Source organism: Rhea americana, unplaced genomic scaffold (assembly GCF_003343005.1).
Source record: "Rhea americana isolate MKP2758 unplaced genomic scaffold, rheAme1 scaffold_6, whole genome shotgun sequence".
Taxonomy (NCBI): domain Eukaryota; kingdom Metazoa; phylum Chordata; class Aves; order Rheiformes; family Rheidae; genus Rhea; species Rhea americana.
In genome coordinates this window covers 12,638,452-12,659,354 of record NW_028186756.1, presented here as the reverse complement: position 1 = coordinate 12,659,354, position 20,903 = coordinate 12,638,452, and the positions used below count along the sequence as shown (strand labels likewise).

The 20,903-nt window shown below is 34.4% G+C and overlaps 1 protein-coding gene across 1 annotated transcript in view; it reads right to left on the bottom strand.

Moving 5' to 3' along the window:
- Nucleotides 1-359: 359 nt before the first annotated feature.
- The window catches only part of DIAPH2 (diaphanous related formin 2), a 234,430-nt gene continuing 213,886 nt past the window's right edge, over nt 360-20,903 (bottom strand). Inside the window, exon 28 of the mRNA XM_085319734.1 lies at nt 360-4,887. Within this exon, the coding sequence (XP_085175860.1) occupies nt 4,823-4,887 (65 nt within the window). The 3' untranslated portion in view covers nt 360-4,822. The remainder of the gene's footprint in view (nt 4,888-20,903) is intronic.

Sequence of the window (20,903 nt, the reverse complement as noted above, 5' to 3'; positions counted from 1 at the left end):
TGGCTTAAAAAGCCTATACTGGAGTCCAGCCATTTAAAACAAATGTAGATCCTTTTAATTTGTTTAGTGATTCCCATTTACTGTCATTTTTGTTTAAAATAATCACCATGACTTAAATGACCTTTAAATTATGTACTGTTTTTCGGTTATTGTATTTTTAAATACAACTTCTTCCCCAAATTCAAATCAAATATAATTTTCTTGGTGAAAAAAAATAAAGATCCAAAAAAATCAGTGAACTAAAATGGCAAGTAATTTTCAATTTAATAATGTTACATAAGGAAAACAGATTTTGACATGATGATACTCAGTAGGTAACATTTACTATAAACAAGTAAACATTGGTTCACAAAACAAAATCATGTTACATATATCTTTATTACAGTTTTCAGAATACATGGATTAACAATGGCCAGGCTCTGATTTCATCAAATTCTTATTTTAAACATAACTTAAAAACACAGAGCTGGTTAAATAGAAATTTGATTTTTATCACCTTTTTTTTCTGGCATCAGGAGTCATACAACTTCTAAAAGGGAAACCAAAGGTGCATGTAACAGACCATAACTAAACTGTAATAGATTATTGTTCACATTCTGTGGTATATCTATCACCTCAAACAGTGCTAAAATAAATACTACGAGAACTTTTTATACTTTTCTAATGAAATCATTTGGTCCTTAAGCCACAGCTTGCAGGACTGCAGGATTCAGCAGAAGACTTGCACAACTCCCTTTCTCGTGCTCAAAAGGAGCACGTGTTCTGAAATAAAGACACCTGAAGCTGAGGGATTTTGGCTTTAGTTGTTTTCATGATTTTTTTTAACTAACATTTTTGTGCATGTGTGGGTGTGTACATACACAACTGAAGAAGAGATGTGAAGGTTTCTTACAATACTTATTGAAAATTGCGGAATGTGCAAATACATTATGGCACGTACGAGATGCGATACTTCTGCACTGCTTTGTCTCTTAGCATTTACTATGCCTGACCTATCAGCAATTTGAAGGCAAACATTAAAGCACAATTCAGCCAAGCTTTTGTTTAATGGGAAAGAAGCAATTTACATGTACAGATAAGTTTGCTCCCACGTAACTATTACCAGCTTTAAATATTTACTAGCTATATAATTCTCAATATAGGAAGTACTAAATTCACCCATCAAAGCAGGATCCTTTGTGCCTGAGCAATGCAAAAGGCAAACACTGCAAAATTTTCTTAATGAATGCTACAGACAGGATTTCGAGAGCCAAACCTAGATCTCAGCCAGATTCTCAAAGTTCTGCAAACCATTTGGAAGCTGTGGGATGACTTTAAAGTAGGCCACTGATGAACTGTGGTCTGGGTAGAAACCATGAAAATATTATAGTTTTTGCAGCACTTGTCTGAGGTAGTACATAGACCACACACAAAAATGCATGAATAGACATATAACTATTTGCATATTATAAACGGGAGCTATGTGAATGTTTGCATCGGTATCTAAGTTTTCAAAAAAGAACAGATAATTTCAGATAACATTTTTGATATTTACCACAGTTGTCTAAAGCCAGAACAAATTATGTAGTAGTATTTCCAGCAATGCTACTTGAAGTTGTTTGTCAATGCCTTCTGAAGCACTAATTCTGTTTTGGCTACAGTATCAATTCAAAATACGGTTAACATTTAAAAAAAGAATCATTTTTGCATTGAGAAAGGACATTGCTGAATCCCAGACAAACATACATGATATGAATCGTGTTGCACTTGTTTTCTAAGCAAACTGCATAAAACTTGATCAAATAAAGTCTAGTGTCTTTACATTTCTGATCTGAACAGCCAGTACTTTTAAGCAACAAATATATATACTTGTATATGACTTAAAATATTTCATTTCCAGGTCAATTGCAAATTTAGTTCAATTCATTTCAATGGTAACAATATTTTCCTCTTAAAAAAAACTAAGAAATGTAAACAGTGTAACGTCATAAAAAAATCTCTTTTGTACTTATAACTGGTAAAATGTGAATGCAAACAGATGTGCTGGTATATTGTTAATGCAATGTCTTAGAGGACATATAGTGAAACATAATTAGCAAAAAATTTATGTATGAATCCTCCAGCGATTTACTTCCTGGGATTGCCTTGAATACAAATATAATTTAACTGATATATTTCATTTTTTAAAATTAGAAAATAAGGCAAGTGCATTTCTGAAGAAGGTGCTACACTTCTAGGATACTAGATAAATGCGACATTTCTGAAAATTATAATAATAATAAAAACATCAAAAATATCTGCAATTTAATATAGACTGAAAAACTATCAAAAGACAAAGTGACCAGCATCGATTTCAGAAAATATTTTAGACTTCATAAATACAAGCACCCTATATTTACATAAATTATTTTCTAAACTAGTTTTCCTTTGAGACACTTTTGTTCTAACAGATATGCCCATGAAATTATATAAATGTTTCAAATACGAAAAAAGTAGTAAAATAGAAATATCAGATGATGATATTATTTTGGATTTGATTTTGCAAACATTTGGTTCTTCAACGTCTGTAGTCAGCTCTTACAGAGCTTTTAAAAAATACAACTAATGGAAGTGGAAAACTGGTGCATTAATAATTACTGCTATGGTATAAAGATTCTAACGTGAGCTGCTGAGTTTTTACGTATAAATATTACAACAAAATTTGTAAATCCCAGCAAAATGCTTATTTTAAAAATTGGATTGGAATACACTGTTTCATTGTAGTACAAATTCATACAGTCATTATGCATGTAATCCTTTTACACTAGCTTTGTACATTAAGCACAATGTATAACTGTAAAGTTAATATTTCAGTTAAAAAAGTTATGCTTCGATACGAGGTTGATGTTGAACTTATACAAAAAATTACCTCTTTCTGAAAAAATGGGAGGCGGAATTTTGTTACATGCATTTTTTTTTCCATAAGTACCACATAACTCTTACTAAAAACAGAAAAAAATCCCAAACAATTTAGGTAGAGTATTAGTTGACAGCACATATTTCACTAGGCTTCAATCACGTTCCTATGTCTAGAGATACGGCAATGGGCAAAAACCTGGTTTCCTTCGAAGCCCATGGAATTGTTTTCTTTTATCTCAATAGTAGACTGAAAAACAAGCTGTATCTTTTCTTGAAATAATTAGATATTGATCACTAGAGTCTGAAATTATAAGAATTTATCCCAAACTAGTCACCTAATCTTTACCGTATCTTACTAGAAAAGCAAAAAGAATCTACTGTACAAAGATGCTTGGCTCAAGCAGTAGTGCAAAGTTATACTGCCCCAGTATCGAATGCTCCTCTAAAGTTAGCAGTTAGTGCACAAAATACCAATGTGACACCTTACCTTCCAAACACTGTTTACATAACATTAAAAAAAAAAGTTCCCCATAACCTCAGGCAAGAAAAATTATTCATAATAATTCATCAGTCAGTGGAAAGCAATAATTTGAGAACAAGTGCCATCTACTACATTGTATCCTGTTTTTGAAAAGGCGACAGCTGAGCAACGCAGGAGCAGTTCCACTGGAGCTCCCACTTAAAAATCTTCCACCTCATGCAGATAAATGGTAAAGCCTTTAGCACAAAGGATGGTGAGGACCAACCTGACCACCAGAACAGACAGTACATTCAACTAGAGTCCGGGGGAAATAGGGATGGCAGTTTACCATTGAGTGGCAGAACATACACAGTGTCCACTACCAAGCTGACTGCTCACCTGAGGTGCTGCAGTGCAGGGGCTGGCACACCAAGGAGACTGGGAGGAGCTTCCCCCCAAATTGGACTGCTGCAGTCATTGGTCACTGCTGCACAGAGCTCCAGGTATTTATTTTTTTTTTAATCTGCTTAACCCTCAGCACTAAAATCCACCAGTAGAGATCCAACTACATATTTTACCTGAGAAACTGAGGAAAAACTCAGAGGCAGTTCTGAATAGATTCATAATGTTGCTTTTCTCTAAAAACCTAAACAAAAGTAAAGTATTTTTAGAGCAATTAAAATAGGACAATTATATTTTCCCCCAAAATATCTGTATAAAGAATATATAAGTGCATAATTAGAAAATCCCTCCTAAGATACAGTTAAAAACATATTATGCCCTCGGTATTACTTAACTTTGGTAGAATCCTATGCTCTTATGTATTTATTTATTTTTTAGCAGTGATAAGTAACTATACATCATCAAATCACCAAAAGTGTAACTATGTGGTAAATCCTACTTGCAGCCAAACAGCTGAATCCACCAGGCTTTACACTGAGATAAGATTTTCAGTAACCTGACTGGGGCTGTGCATTGCTTTTGTATAGTTACAAAAATGACTCTGACAATGTGTATCAGCTCATGGCTGAATTCATTTATATACTAATTTCTTATTTTCCCCTTTTATGTCCAAATCAGAACTGCAAATGGAGTCACGTCCTTTTCATGACCTGATCCTATCCACAGCTGTATCATTTCAACAAATCTGTATTTTGTTACTTTAGATTTGCCAGAAATCCCCAACTCCCTCCTTTCAGGTAAATTGCCAGCTGAAAAAAAATAGAAAAACAGTAACATAAGAAAATAAGATACAGAGCCTGTTGTTTAACACTGTTTACAGATCTTGGTAGTTGGGGCATTAAAATACAGTATATGTAGTATTTAGCAATAGCTTTAAAAATACATCATATTTATACATCTTTTGATTTAATCAATAGCAGTATTCATTTATGATTATTACCAATTTGTTTGTTAAACTCTTTCCAAAGTATATCAATTTTATTGTAAAGAAAACAATTCACTAATTCTTTGGCATCAGAGGAATCATACAGCTGTGATCGTTCCATTGTGGCGAGAACGAGACCTTTCCAAAGTTACTCGTCTGTTATCTGTAATACAAAGAGAGAAAAAACAAATCACCATAAGATTTGAAACACGAGTAATGCAATGTCAAGAGGTTTTCAAACAGCCCTGAAAATCATTTCAAATGATATGTAAATAAGTAACTAGGAGACTGGATCAGAGAAGTTTCACACTGCAGCTGCCAGACTGAGTTCAAGAGTTCTGCAATCAGCAATAAATTACTTTCTTGATCAGAGAAGCAGAGTGATAAAAGCATTGGGAGAATCCTGAAACACAGTCCCCTTGGAAAGAGCACCTAACAACTAAAATGCTGGATAAAAATCTTATTATATAAACAATGTATGTGCAGAAGCTCTGGAGAAACGCATTTGAAATTTCATGAGAGTGTACTGACCAGTGTGGAGTGAGAAGCCTACCACAAGGCACACCAGATGCAGAAGAGCTCTCAGATTGTTCACTATAGTTTGGTACAGAGTTAAAAATAGAACAGTTAAATGAGCCATTTCCTAAGCATTTCCTGATTGTGCAATGTGAACAACTTTTGATATAAAATATTACACAGTAATTATTGCAATGAATAATAAATGTGTCTGTCACAAGAAAAGAAAACAATCATGAACTACTAGTTCATACCTAAATGCCTTCAAAATAAAATTTTAAAGCAACGAATACGGAAAAAAACAAAAAGAAAGTGATGGGCAGAAAACAGTAGCTGAGGACTTGTTTTTGTTTTGTTTTTTTGGCTAGTTAGTTTTCTAGGGGGGTTGATCTCACTGTTTTAAAATGTGGTCCTGCTGCCCAATTTTATTTTGTTACTGTTTTCTTTCAACCTAGCTTTATCTGTTTGCTCATTTTATATTTAGCTTGCTGCTTTTGTTTGTATCAGTACAGTCTCTAACTTGCTGCAGCATGAGGATATCCCAGTTTACAGCTGGAACTCCTAGGTACTACTGTAATATTAAAAAACAACAGTAACATCATTGGCAGAGAGCCTGACAGACAAACTGCAAACAAATAGGTTTCTCAACCTTTTTACAGGTGAGATGATTAATTATACCTGTGCCTGCAGTGAAGCAGGCTAGAAAAATGTGCATTACTGCTACTGCTGGGAGAGAGCACAGAAACTTCGGGCAGGGCAGAAAGCCTCAGACCTAACATGTTGGATGGACAGAAACACCTTCTTTGACAAAGATATTGAGTGATTCACTACATCCTACACCAGCAAAGCCAGAAATGGTCCAAGCACACTGATTAAGGTCCTGGAGTAGACAGATAAATTTATCTCTGTAATCTGCTTCTGGACTAGGAACATAGGACACCTGCGGAGACTGCTTGGGCTCTGCAAAAACAACCTTCCTTTTCCTCATCCAACAAAAGCATCTCCAGTGCTATAGGGAATTATGCCTCCTTTAGCAAGATTATTAGCTCTTTTTATAGTTTCACCTTGCCTCCTTTTCCTAATGAATCTATCCATGCATAAAGTACTAAAATTACCCCAAGTAAATCTGTTTTGCAAGGGAATAAATCTCTACATTGGTTGCAGTGTCACCAGGCACTGGAAACTAAAGCATGGAAATGTTGTCTGAAAACCAGGAAGGGGAGATATCACCTGAAATGGGCTGCTGTTCTGCTGTAATAGCAAATAGTGAAGAGTACAGTGATGCTTGCTCTCACTGGGAGAAGTGACTTCACCAATGGACTATTTGTTGATTCAGTATTATCAACTGTAGAGGTTAAAAACAGATCAAAAGATTTTAAAACCTCTTGATTTCTTCTTCATATGTGGCTTTCCATTTTTTACGTCTTCTATTTTAAATAATGGTGGAAATAAACATTTTCTGCAAAGGATGGTTCGCATTCTCTTGTAATTGCATGACTCTGAACTGGGATTTAAAACACAAGTTGAAACTCTAGAAGCCAGAACAGCATAATTTCCTTCTTCAGTTGATGACAAACTATTTTCCTAAGTATTAGAAGCAACTTTTTAATTATTTCCAATTTTTAGATGAAAAATAATTATAATTTCTAGAGATAGGAATACAAGATCTCAAATACTCAAGAGAGACTAGAAAGAACCACAGAGCTAGCCAAGATGACCAGGATACGACGCAGTTATTACCACTGAGAAACAGTGTTAATATTTGCAAGAGACTTTCTGCAAAGTTTAGAGCAGTTTATGCTGTGTCTTACTAAAACAGAGGAAAGTTGAATGTGAATTACAATTTGACAAAATTTTTATTTCATTATAAAAAAGGGATAGGAGGATTAAGTGTAGTAATGTGAAGCTTTAACATATCCAAAGATTGTGGGGGTTAATATAAAGTATTTATTACTCTCTGCAAAAAACTTTTATTCATCTGTGTATCTGCAAGTAATCCTTTTCTTTTTAAGTGATGGCACACTTACATCTGAGAAGCAAGTAGAAATAACAGGAAAAATTAATAGACTTTCTGTGTTTATCAGTCATGCTTTCTGAGGAGCCTGTCTACCTATGTACATGAAGATCTTGTTTCTTTCTTTTGGTGTTAGAAGTCCAGGAAGCACTCTTTTAGGAGTAGGCCACTTAAGTAGTATCTAAAATACTCTTTATCGGTACAGACATCATGATCTATCTCAAAAATTAACACATTAACTTAAAAGTAGTCCCTCAATCAGCTGAACAGATCTTTTTTATTTAAAGCTATATAAAGAAGAGCAATGAAGGATAAAAAGGGAAAATAAATCATATTAAGACTATTTTATGTCATAAATAATGTTTATCTAATAGCTAACTGTATCAAATTCAAATGAAGTAAAACTACGACTGAATACTGAGAGATTTCTGAAGTACATTTTAATATAAATTTTAGAATACTGGAATGTAATCTTTACTATGTAATCTTTATACTTCCACTGGAAGAAATATATGGATTTTGTTGTAACAAAAATCTGACTACTACCTCAAGTCAGGTCCTGTTGAAACATGATCATTCTCCATGTGATATGACTTTAGTGATGTAAACACAATAAATAAGCACAATAAGCTCTGTGCTTAAGCAAAATAAATACATGCCATGAGGAAAATACTAAAAGCAAAAACATATTAAAAATTCTTCTTAGACAATGCATTTTAATTTTATGGCATTTATTGACTTAACCCATAAGTTCTCCCTATGCTCTGCATGTATAACACATTAAAGATCTGGTAGGGGAGAAGTAAATATTTTTGCAAAAAATACACTCTGCAAAATGCATTTTTCCTTTCTTTAATGCTTTTGCATCAGTTCTGTTATTAAGAGAAGTCTCAATACCTGCAACACATTTGTTAACTCAGTAGCTTGTCATCAGCATAAAACACACCTACGTTAAAGTAAAAATAGATATTTTGCAGAATGACTTTACATTTCACTTTCTTCTCATCTATTTTTTCAGGTAGCACCTTTGCACTCTTCTAATTATGAGCCTAACTTTTTTATGAGTAATCAATACTAGAGATCATATAGATGTTGTATAATTGAACTAACGCATACATACTGCATCTATTCATGAGACTGATAGATAAAAGTCCATAAAACTATACATTAAAAGCACTTAAAAATTGTATTGTCCTTATAACAAGCACAGAAAGTTTTTTCACTTTGATATGCCTTATATTAAAATTATAGGTGTATTAACTTATCTTGGGCTTTTAATGACTAATATTTGCATAGTTGCTAAGTTGACTAACTCACCAGAATTAAATCAAATCTTTTCAGTTGGTGAAAGCATCAGTTAGAAGCACAACTATTTGTCTTAATATTTAAAATAGATAGAAACTGTATAATTATTCTGTGGGCAAAATGTCAAAGCTCATCAAAAAGATCTCTGTGGAAAATCGTGAGTGGTTTTGTGCATACCAACTTCAGCATACAGTGATCATTTGCTAATTCAGCTAAGATCTCTGTGGTACCTACAATAAAAATGCACTACTCTTACAAAAAGCAGAAAAACTATATGAGACTAGAAAATAAAACTGAAAACAAAAAAAACCCAGTAATTAATCAATCAATTACTTTTGATCTAATTATCTCTCTACCTTTAATCAGTTAAGTTAGAAGTTACTGAAGATTATTTCAGTATTCACAGTACTCCTTTGTATTTTCTGACGTTTACTGTAAGAAGCAAACTTTGCATAGTCTCCATCCAGTTATGAATGTCTTTGGATTTAGATATTTTAAAGGTACATATTTATTAAATGTAATTCTGTACAAAAATTCTAAACTTCTTTAAGTTGTGAAATTAAGTTTACAATTTAAATTGTAATGTCAAATGCTCCAAAACCAGGAAATGTAGTTATAGTTGTCTCCAAATGCACTTGCATTGGGATAACCATCTGTTTACTTGGGTTTTTTTTTTTTTGTTTGTTTGTTTTTTTCCTCTCATGAGACAACCACTTAATTCAATCTACAGGATATACAGTAAAACAGGGTTGTTAAATATTTCATTTCATTTCAACTTATTCTCAGTGTTTCTTTATGCCTTATTTACAGAACCCAATCCAAATAACAGACTGAATTTGAAATTTGATTTCCTTGCAGACCTTCCTAGAGCACTCATCAGGAGGGCATCTATGTTCCTCCCAAATCTAAACAGCAGCAGCATCACTAGAATACCACAGAGGGGAGAGGGGGTGAAAAGAAAAGCACTAGCGTAGATAACTACTTTTTGCCCTTTTGTTAAGCAAAAGATTGAAATATCATGCAGAAGACAAAGCCTTTTACCTTCTATAAAAATAGTGGTTGAAGAACTCTCTTTCTTAGACAATAAATATCTTAAAGAACATCTTAGTTAAGAAATGCTACATTAATCACATTAAGAAGAGCTTAAAATGGTGTCAGAATATCGAATCTTGAGTGTATGACATCAGGTGCTCAGCTAGCAACTGTTGTACTGGAGCACATGCTGAAAGGCATGAGCCCTAATACTGAAACTCTGAAACACTGATATATAGTTAAAAAGCTCACACTATTAGCTTGCATATTCAAAGTCAGAAGATGTCCTCTTTTTGACTATCTACCTGGAGGTGAAAAAATTCCCCTAGGCTGATAACAAAGGGGCATTTAAAAACAAAAACAAACAAACAAACAAACAAAAAAAACAAAACAAAAAAAAAAGGTAGACACTCAGTAATGAAAAATATATTTAAAATTTTATCTTTTCAAAATAATTTTGGCTATGCAAAAGATGAAGAAAGGCACCCTGTAAGGGAATTTGTATGTCCTATGACTTTGGGAAGCAAAGGCATTTGCATGAAATATTTATTTTTATTCATTCATGGAAAATTTTGTTCACTAGTAAATTCTACTGAAATGCATCTTGTTTGCAAGAGTATCCCAGGGCAAAATACTCACACAATTTCAGGTAGTTCAGTAAATACCATGAATAATATAACATGGAAAATAATCAAAATAGCAAGGTACAGTTTCATATGGAATGTAAGTACAGATGGCTACACTGAAGACGAGCAAGGTGGCCGCTGGAGAGCTTTAAATGGCTGAAGGACAACTGTTACCATACATGACAATTCAAATGAACAAACAACGCATCTGTGATACTGATGGCATCAGCATTTCTTCTTTAGCTAAAGATGGAAGTCTGAATAACACTTCAAAACTGTCACTTTTTTTCAGATTGAGATAATTAAGTATTTTGCAATATAGTGTCACCAGTAAGAACTGGGACAAACTAGAACAAATTTAAACTACCCTAACCTGTGTAGTCTTTTGCTTTCTCACTAAGTCATCTATGCACAGGGAAAAGTAAAGCCAAGTTACAATGTTATTTGATGTAACGTGTATCATCAATCACTTTAAAGAGCAACTCATGACAAGAATTAACTTAATTATTATTTTTCATTTCTGACTGTACATATCTTCATTATCCTGGCTTCTAAAAAATGTAAGGTAAATCTTTTTGGAAATTGTAATTGATAGAGTGTAAGGCAGAAGCACAATTGGTATAGTAGAAGACAGCAGGGAAGCCCATCAGTCTCCGACAACTCCTCAATGGCTACAGCTGAGCAGTGTTCTCTATTGCCTGGCCTGCATCTATGACATTATTAGAGAACAGAAACTGAGAAATAGCTGGTCAAGAAAATCAAAAGCTCCAAAACTGCTGCCAATTTCTGGAATAAAGTCCTTCTGAGAGACAGCATCTTGAAAAAAAATGTCTTCCCTAGCTGCTTTCCTGTTAAAATTCAGTCCATTTCCATCTCTTGCAAACGGAGATTTGATTTCAAATTGATCTTTCAAAACACATCGTCTACAAATTTGTAACTGGTGTAATTCATTAAATTTCTCATACTCTTAGCTACTGCAAGTATTTCTGACACATTTTCCAACTGGGCTAAGGGAAACTGAATAGCTAATATGCTTTGGTTATTTAGCATTTTAAAAACTGCTCCTCTTCTACAGAGCTCCAGCTTCAACAGGCACCCTACACATGCCTGGCAAAATCTGAATTAGATCCTTTATAACTATCTTACAGGGTCATTTTATATTTTTTTCATATTTGATATTTTTGTAACCCAAACTGAGAAAAAAAATCAAGTGATACCATATCTCTGTCCTCATCTTTTCCCCCAAACAGAATCTCAAAGCCTTGACAAACAAAATTAAGTGGCAGCTAAAATCATTATTTTTAGCATCAATTTCTAAGAAAACTGTGACATTTAAAGTAATGCCTGTAGCACTCCACTTAAAGCTCAAATTCTATAAAGTCCTGTTTTATTTTGTTTTGGGTCCAATCTCAGACTTTGACGCATAAGCTGAGCAAGAGCCTGAGCATACATACAGATGTACACAGTAAGCATACAGTACAGTAAGTATACGGTATCAGCAAGGAGAAAAAGAAACATAACCTCAAGCCAAAAAAATAGCAGTAGCATCTTTGTCTTTTTTTAAAAAAAAAGATCTGAAAATCAGATCGCACATATGGACAGCTTGAACACATTAATTATAAATGCATTCGGTGCTGATTTTGTATTAATTCATAAATAATGTTCTTGCCCTGGTTAGTGGGATGCTTACCAATATATTTGTATATAAGAAAATGTGTTAGAAAGAACAAAGGGGGAAGAAAAAAATGAGTCTGTGTAGCTATTAAGAGAGATTTCTAGGATGGAAAAAAAAACAGAGAGAGAGTATTGTAACAGAGCTTAAAGGATGTCTCTAAAGAAAGGAAGAAAGGTTTCTCCTCAGGAAAAGCAGGCAAACAGATGTGTCCTAAAGTATCTGCAGAAGTCATGATTTCCAAAATTACCATCATAACATGGTAAGTCTTAAGATAAGATAGATTTCAATATAGTTATGTAGGCCACTTTAAAATATTTCCTTTACATATAGATAATAACCTGCCTGATCACTGTACTTCTCTATGCACAAATTCCAAATGAGAACATATGTGGAAGTCTGGATTCTGTTTAATTTGATAAATAAAAAGAGTTAATGCCCAAAAGCATTGTAGTCCAGAGCCAGATCTAAAAATATGGAGAGCTAACAGTTCAAGTCCTGACACATAAAGGGGATTTCACTTAGATTAAAAGGGAACAAAAACATTTTTAATCTTACTGCTTCAACTCATACCTAGCTAGCTTGGCACAAGTAATTGTAGCCTTTGCGCATTTTCATATGACTCAGACACTGTAGAGAAAATAACCCTGCTTATTTATTTTCTATTCCTTATACATAAAAATGCTTTAAAAATGAATAATGGGAGAAGTCAGAATGTTAAATGGCATGTGTGATGACACACATCAGCTCAGCACAATCCAGCTGTGACCACAGTTGATACAGTATGGGAACACAATAAAAATAATGCTTTTGTAACCAAAATCTATGATGTTGACCATCTGTATTACAATTCCATCAACCAAATAAATATTTATCCTATTTAGAGCTCAAGAAAAATCTAATAAACTTAAGCATTTATAGAATAAAAATGGATTTGTAAACCTTATTTTCAAGTAATCTGTTTAAAATAAATATTACTATTGCTTTCTCCAGCTCAGTGTAAAGCCTTAACAGATTTTCAGAAATAAAAATCTAAAGCAGCCCAACAAGCTATGATTCCTTAAACCTTTAAAAGATCTTTTTAATATTTTAATTTGACTTTGCTTTTTTTGTTAGTATTACCACTTGGGATATGCATTAAAAGCTCTTCCACAAGAGCTGAAGGAAAAGCCGTAGTTTGAGATAACACATACCTGCCTCAGGGGTTACAACACAAATCAATCTATCTTCTTTCCTCCAAGGGTAACTGGCCTTTAAAACCATAGAGGAAAATAGGCTTACATGTCAGTACAATGCAGACCCATATACAGCCATTTTCCATTTCTTCTTCAGTTTGAATTCTCAGCAAAGAACTAAACTTAGAGCAGTGGGGAAACAAAAAGGAAGATGATGAGAAACAATTGCATCTATCGGAATTGCATCCCCAGGAATAAAAAACACTGAACAGTACCTAAGTTTGAAATTTACTGAGATGTGTTATGCATAGCTATGATTTTTCAAAAATTTTTTTTATTATGATTTGCAATATAGTATTAGTTCAGGTTCTGGGACAGCATGGACCACTGGCACTCATGGAGATTTGTCACAGATGGCAGTATGAATTCAGAAGTTAACAATATTGCTTCATTGCTGCTACAGTCTCACAAAGCAATGCTGATTCTACTACCTCATGCTTACCTAAGTGCCTTTTTCAAGTACTAATCGTGCCTGTAAGTAACCCATCAACCCTCACGCTATGCTACAAACAGAATCGCAATAAACTTGGTTTCAGACTATGAATACTGCTAAATCTATCACTCCTCAGCCCACGAACTTGGCTAATAACAAAGTGTTTCAAAGCATGTAGTAACATTCATATTTTTCTGATTGCTATTAAGTATGATTTAAAATACATTACACCATACCATAACCTCTACTAAGAAATTCAGATGTGAAAATATTTTACAGTACATAAGGATAAGTAACCAGCTAAACCACAACAAGGAGGAAAAAAAATCCTGTTGAAAAAAGTCAAAATAATTTAGTCTTTTAAAAACAGTACTAAAATTCCCTTGAAATATACTATTGAAACTATACCACTAAACCTTTAATGTGAATTTGCTCACTGGGACTTGTGTATACAGGTGTAAAGCAATTATTAGATTTGATATTTGAATGAACTCAGGTTCCCATTAGAGCCTGAATGCTTCAGTGACCCTATTATTTTCCTTCCAATGCTCCCAGACCTCAGCAACTTAATTATTCTGACTAGTGAAACATTTAGGACATGAATTTATGATTTATTTTAAACCAAATGAGACAACTGAACATACTTCATCAAATAACACAAGAGAAGAATGAGATATGTGATGTGATGTGTCAAATCCTGGAAGAAGGTCAGATCCAAGATAAACCTATGGTTACACAGAAATAGAAAAAGAGACTCAATGCAGTAACATTACATTTACTGAGATTCTTTCTCTTAAACTTCTGATTTGTATCCTGTATTGCATCTCATGTACAGAGCAAAACACTTCTTATGTTTTCAAAAGACAGATAATCAGAAGTAAAAAAACAATTTTCACAGAGGAAATAAATTAGCTCCACTTTAGCAAGCAAAAACACTCAAGAACAAAGAGAATTAAATGTCTCCTTTCATGTCTATACACAAACTTTTAGTAGTTGTCCGAAAGCAAAATTATATTCGCTAATAAAGACAGACATTTTATGTCAGAGAGGACAGGTTTGCTGATATCAAGATGTATTTCCCTATTTTAATAGCATCCGTTATTTTACGGCTAGGGAAAATATTGTGACATTGCAAAAAATGTTTGCACATTTGAAGAGATTTGCTCTGATACTAATAAATTGTACACTTAAATAATATAATCTAAAATGGCATCCAAAATTTACTATTCCCAGCTCTCCTATTATCACTACTGCTCTTTCAATTTATATTTGCTCTGAAAATAAGTTTGACTGTAATGTTACAAGCAGGGTAAAGAAATAAAGTCAGAAATAGGTTCTGAAATTTAAGTATACAAGCAGTCATAAAGGTAGCATCTTCTCATCTGAATGCATTCGTCCTTAAAAAGAACGAGACTGACATCAAAGTGGTCCCCTTGCCCCTTGCCTCCCTCCACTAATGATATGTAACGGCTGCCGAGCCTGCAATAAATGTGTTTGTGTCCAGCTACACTGCCATCATTTTACAATCTGATCTGATACTTTCAAAAAACAAGAAAGTCACAAGAGACCAGTACCAGCTTGTGCTGAAGGCACTTCTTGACATCCACCTTCACTTCACACTTCAAATATAAGTATTGGATTTGACAAAACATACAGAAAGTCATGAGAGAAAGCTCTTCACCTCTTCTCCAGAACTGCCTGATAGAAGTCAATACCAATTCCTTTAAAAAGTTACAATCAAAACCTGCCAGATGAAAGTCAAAGGGGAAGCTTTCTAGCTATTCCATACAATATTTTATTAAAAGGTGGCTTAAGAATGCAGTTGCCTCTGTAGGATCACCCCTGCCTCCATTTCCTTCCTCTTTGGTTCAACTCCATCATTTTTATCAGCTGCAGGTTAAACGCCAGAAGTTAATCTCCCATACACAGACACATATTATTCTTTGCATAGAATATGAAAGCAATGAACTCAAATATGGGGGGGGGGAAGAGAAAGTTTCCTTTATTCTGTAAAGATTTTTTATATTTTTAATATATATTTTTAAATTTTATTTTTATATATATATATATAAATATATATATATATATATATATTCACACATACACACATATAAAATTGAGGAAAAGATATAATGGGAACACATATATAAAATGGGAGCTGGATTACACTGCTGAAAACCAAAGTCTTCCTGCTGTTTCATACGAACTGGCTACCATAATTATTTTCCATACCCACACAACTGACAGCCCTTGTCAAAAGCAAACAATTTTGCTTGTAGACTGAAAAAGTCTAACTCCTGTACTTTTTAGGCATGAGAAACACATTCTCTTGATAAAAAAAAGATAACTCTGCAATAACTTGTAGTCTACATGTAAAATGAAATATTTTAAATAATACAATAAAGGCAGACTATTCATAATTATTTTTAGATTAAATAAAATATCAACATTTTTTATTCATGGTTAGGTTAACATTTACAATTCAATATTTTGCAATATTTAAATGGAATTGAATATGCTATGAGAAAACTTACAACTACATCACTCATATATGACTGCCTGGGACAGGCTGTAGACTTCAGTGCCCATTTGCACCTTCATCATATAACATTAAAGAAAAGCTCCTGTTTGAGCCTGGCAAGATGATCTCATTACTACCTGTTACTTCTCTACACGTCCCAGCTGAGAATGGCTAAATATTGCATACAACTCGTAGTATAGATTATTTGCAACAAAGACATGTGCAGGATGTGTGATATGAAACTTTTGCTTATTAAAACAATTCATACAAAAAGTCACTTAGACTACAAGAAAAACACAAGAAAGGCTCTGAGACATAAGACAACTTTTTGGAACTCAGTGGCTACGTTAACTTCTTGGCTGAGCACTGACAACTCCCTTATGATTCAGGAGGAGACCTCTGTCCTCACACAGGGTAGAGCTGTGCTCTTTCTGTTGGTTCGTTTGTTAGCCTGCAGTGTTCCACGTGAGATCAAAGTTATCAAAGAGAAATGCTGAATATATCTCATATACACTCTTATAAAACTCCTCCCCATTACAATCAGCAAGTATTTTACCGAATACTTCAACAGAAACAGCTGTAACCTCAAAAACAAATAAAAAGAAATTTTATTATTGGAAAAGTGCAAAAGTAGTTAATGCTTGGAGAGGTCAAGATGTCCCATAAGTCTGCATTGCAGAGCTCAAAATATTTTCTATTTACCAATACTCGTATCTGAGGACAGCCATCTTTGAAACTTCTTATGCTCTGTCAGAAACAACTCTTGGAGTACTGGAATCCAAAACTTAGCACCTAATTATTCCATAATCCCTATCCATTTTGTGAGAAAGAAATAAACTAAAACTCACATACTCATTCAAAATACATAATTGCAAGATCTGCCAATTTATCCCTTCCCCAGTACAGTTCCTTCTGACAAAATGGCAAGGTCCTCAACAAGAGAAAGGCAGAGGTAGCATGCCATTACAGCACGTCTATACCTTCTGCTGTAATAATCCGTCAGTATTTTGTGACAAGCACGGGGACACTACTACTCTAGAGGCAAAATACCCATACACATACAGTGACAATTTCTTTGTGAGGTCAGGCTTTTCTAAGTTGCCCAGACATATAACTGTAAATCTTTACTACGTAATGAGCTGTGACAGTGTTGATACCCCGTATTATGCATGATGGAAAAATACTTGAACCAAATATATATATATACATATATATATATATATATATACACACACACACACACATACATATATATATACACACACACACACATATATATATAATCTGTATTAAAAGCAAGCCCAGATCTGGCTATATAGACAGCAAAGAACACATCCTGTTAGCAAGATATACAAAGAGGTCTCTGTGCAAGTTCTGGAAGTTTTAAATAAAAGATTTTACTTTATTTTAAAACAAGGGGAAAAAAAAACAAAAAAGAAACCAAAATAGAGCTAAAAGAAGTTAAGCAGTGCTATCTGACTGAGATTAGAAGCTGCTGACCTTTCCTTGTCCCACTGTGTCTAGTAAAGATATTCTTGGGCTCACCAATTAACAGACAACGTTTTACTACTACTCACAAGTATTGCGTTCTGTGGACAAACAAGAAAAATGGAGAACTAATTGGCATCCTTAAACTTCTCTATACCACAGCTGCAGACTCTGGATAGAATAAGCTTTCATGAAATTAATTACCTATTACAGAAGGAGCTCCAGAGGAACTAAGGCCAAGGTTAAGTTTAATTGGCATAGCTTTTGTCCAGTAGTGACACAACCTTAACATTGCTTACATATTTTAAAATGTTCTATGAAATGTCTGCATATTACTGTTTTTAAGTACTTACCTAGAGTTTTAATTGAAATTGATTTATACTACAATTCACAGCTAGATAACAGATGAACGACATTATTTTATAAGCATAAGATTTTAACCATTATTTTGATTCAGGAAGAGCTCTGCACCAATGTCAATGCAGATGTTCAAACTGAGAATAAAAACACTTTTACAGACATGAATGCTTATTGAGCATAACAACAGTATTGTGCTGACTACACTAGAAAATTAGCCCTTCCTTCTTAACTTCAGGCATAACCTTCTTTTAGAAAACATGCACATTCAAACAGTTTATTGGCAACAGTCTAGTCCTTTCTCCTAAAGACCTTATTATACATATAAGCAGATGTCACTGCCTCTGCACCTTCCGGTGTTAAAAAGTTGATCTAGTTACCTAATCTTAATTAAGGTTCATACCACCAAAAACCCCCAAATAGTTTAGTTTCCCTCTTCTGTTCCTTTTCAATTCCATCATTCCTCTCTGCTACAAGAAAGACCACCAGAACTTTACAAATTATTTGAAAGGGCGCTGATGATACTGAATGAGTGCTGTAAGTCTTCTGTCAGTGCATAATCTCTTCCTATACTCCAAAAGATTCTTTGTTCTCAGCTGCTTTCTAATAAATATGTTCCAACACCACCTTCTGCATTTCCTTATCTACATTTTTTTTTGTGAACAGTTTCTTTTCTGAAACTTAAAACTTAATAGCTTTTTCCAATACATAAAACAGCACGTAAACCTTACTTCTTGGGGATTTCATTTTATCTAGTTAAAATTAGAGATCATAAGCTTTTCCTGAAACGTATACAACATAAAAAGCGTGGAAAAAACAGTAGATACTAATTAGTTTTACGGTTAGCACAAACAACAAAGAAAAGGAACTTCAAAATTGTGGTGAACTTTAAGGAACATATTATTTCAAAGTGTTCTACAGCATGTTTCCAAAGATGTAGTAGAGCATGCAAACCTGCTCAACTCTGCCTTGTCTAAATATCTATTAGGAAAGTGAATTCAAACCTCACAAACCCAGGACATCTTTCACAGACTGCTGGACACTAGCGTGTGCTGACCTCTGGCATGTGCTATAGGTTCTCCGCAGCTTTCCTGTCCCTTTTGCTTATTGAAGAACAGCAGGAAACATTATGTTGGTAAAATACACTTCAGCTTCATGAAAGAGTGAGAACGGCTGCTTTATGCTTTTAACCCTCATTTGGTTGCTGCACTGTTTCTGGAACTTAACTAGCTTCATCAATTGCTCACAACCCTCCTGGGTTTTCTGACCTCTTTGATAGGTATTAATTTCCTTAATACGTTACCTGGCAGTTATTCTTCCCTGACATACTAAACTTAAGTTAGGTTAAAATTCTCTGCAAGATCAACACTTTAATATTGGGCTCCAACTCCAGTAATTGAAAATGAGTTGCAGATATAACTACGAAGAGGGGAATGGAGAATTCCTGAACAGCTCTATGGACACAACGCTAGCTGCACTTTCTCAACTCTGAAGCAAGCTGGATACCACAAATTCTAGGTAACAGACAGCCACAAGAAGTCTTACCTTTCACCTTACAACCCTTCAGGTTGGATTTTATTTAGTAAATATTCAGCCACTAGATACTTTGGGCATTTATTTACCCTCCTGTCAGCAAGAATTCAAAGTACAATATGAAAAAAGGACTGGTCAAGGACATGCCCTCACCTGACTACAGTAAGAAAGAAAATGGTTTCTCCACGTGTGTGCTTTCTTGGTGCCAGCAGGGACAAGGATGAGGAGGTGAGAGTACCTCAACTGCTTTCCCTGACTTCATTAGTAGGAATGATAAGGTAAGCCTCATTTTTCTTATCTTTTACTTCATCCTTGTCTCCCATTTTCAGCTGTCCTCATCACAGAACATAAAATATCACTATTCTGCAGACTCCTCAAATCATCTTGCAGTCCTCTGTCCACTCTCTATGTATCTGATACTGGTTTCATTTTGTAGGTGAATCAGCTTCATTTTCACCTGCTTTTCCCTCGCAGCATTTTCAGAACTTTGCCACATAGCCATTCTCCCCAAAATTTTGATGGTTATCTATGACACTAGTTAAGCACCATCCCCCATGCCACTCAGGCATCTTGAAAAGAAAAGACAGTCACTCAGGTCCTTATAATCTGCCCTGAGACAGTGGGACTAAAATAGTCCACTTACTCAGCTCATGCAACACCTATGAACATAAAGATAAAAGAAATATTATTTCCATATTCACTTGGGCTGGATGGAAAGTAGTAACTTTACATACAAGATGCACAGGAAGATTTCAGGAGATTAATTCGGCTCTTAACCCTTCTCCAAACTCCAGTGGCAGAAGGAAATGATAGGGCAAGAGTAGTTTGGCTGTGGATAAGGTAGGAAAAAAGATTCACTAAAAAAAAGAGATTCACTGCTGAGAGCACAAAGAAATCAGCAAGTAACTTGGGAACAAATTGTGGCATTAAGTGTCTTCTGTACACAGAGGACTCGATCTGCTAATGAGGACGGGGGATTCTGGTAACCTCTTGCATTGCCACACAGACGAAACTGTAGCATTCCACGTCTCTTACAACATGCCTTCAAGCCTTGAAATAATGGTTTGTGCCACAAAGCTAGCTCTTTTTTCTTCTCATTTTTTTTCTTTTAATGCCCTAGTTTACAATGTGACACTAGAACTAGTCTTATCCATGTAATCACTGGAATGATTAATTTGCGTGGAGGAAAAGAAAATCACAAGCCACTAACTGGAGTGGGAGAGAATAGGAACTTACTCTGCCTCTGCTGCTAGTTAAATGATTAGGAAAACACATTCTTAACCCCACTAAAATAACACAAATCTATCAGAGGTTTTTACAGAAAGTTGATAATGTCCTTTAAAATTTTACTTTGTTGTATGTAAACAGTTTTATCTACAAACTCCTTTATTTTCATTTGAGTGATTTTCTTTTCTAAATGCTTGAACTAGTTTCATCTTTAACAAAT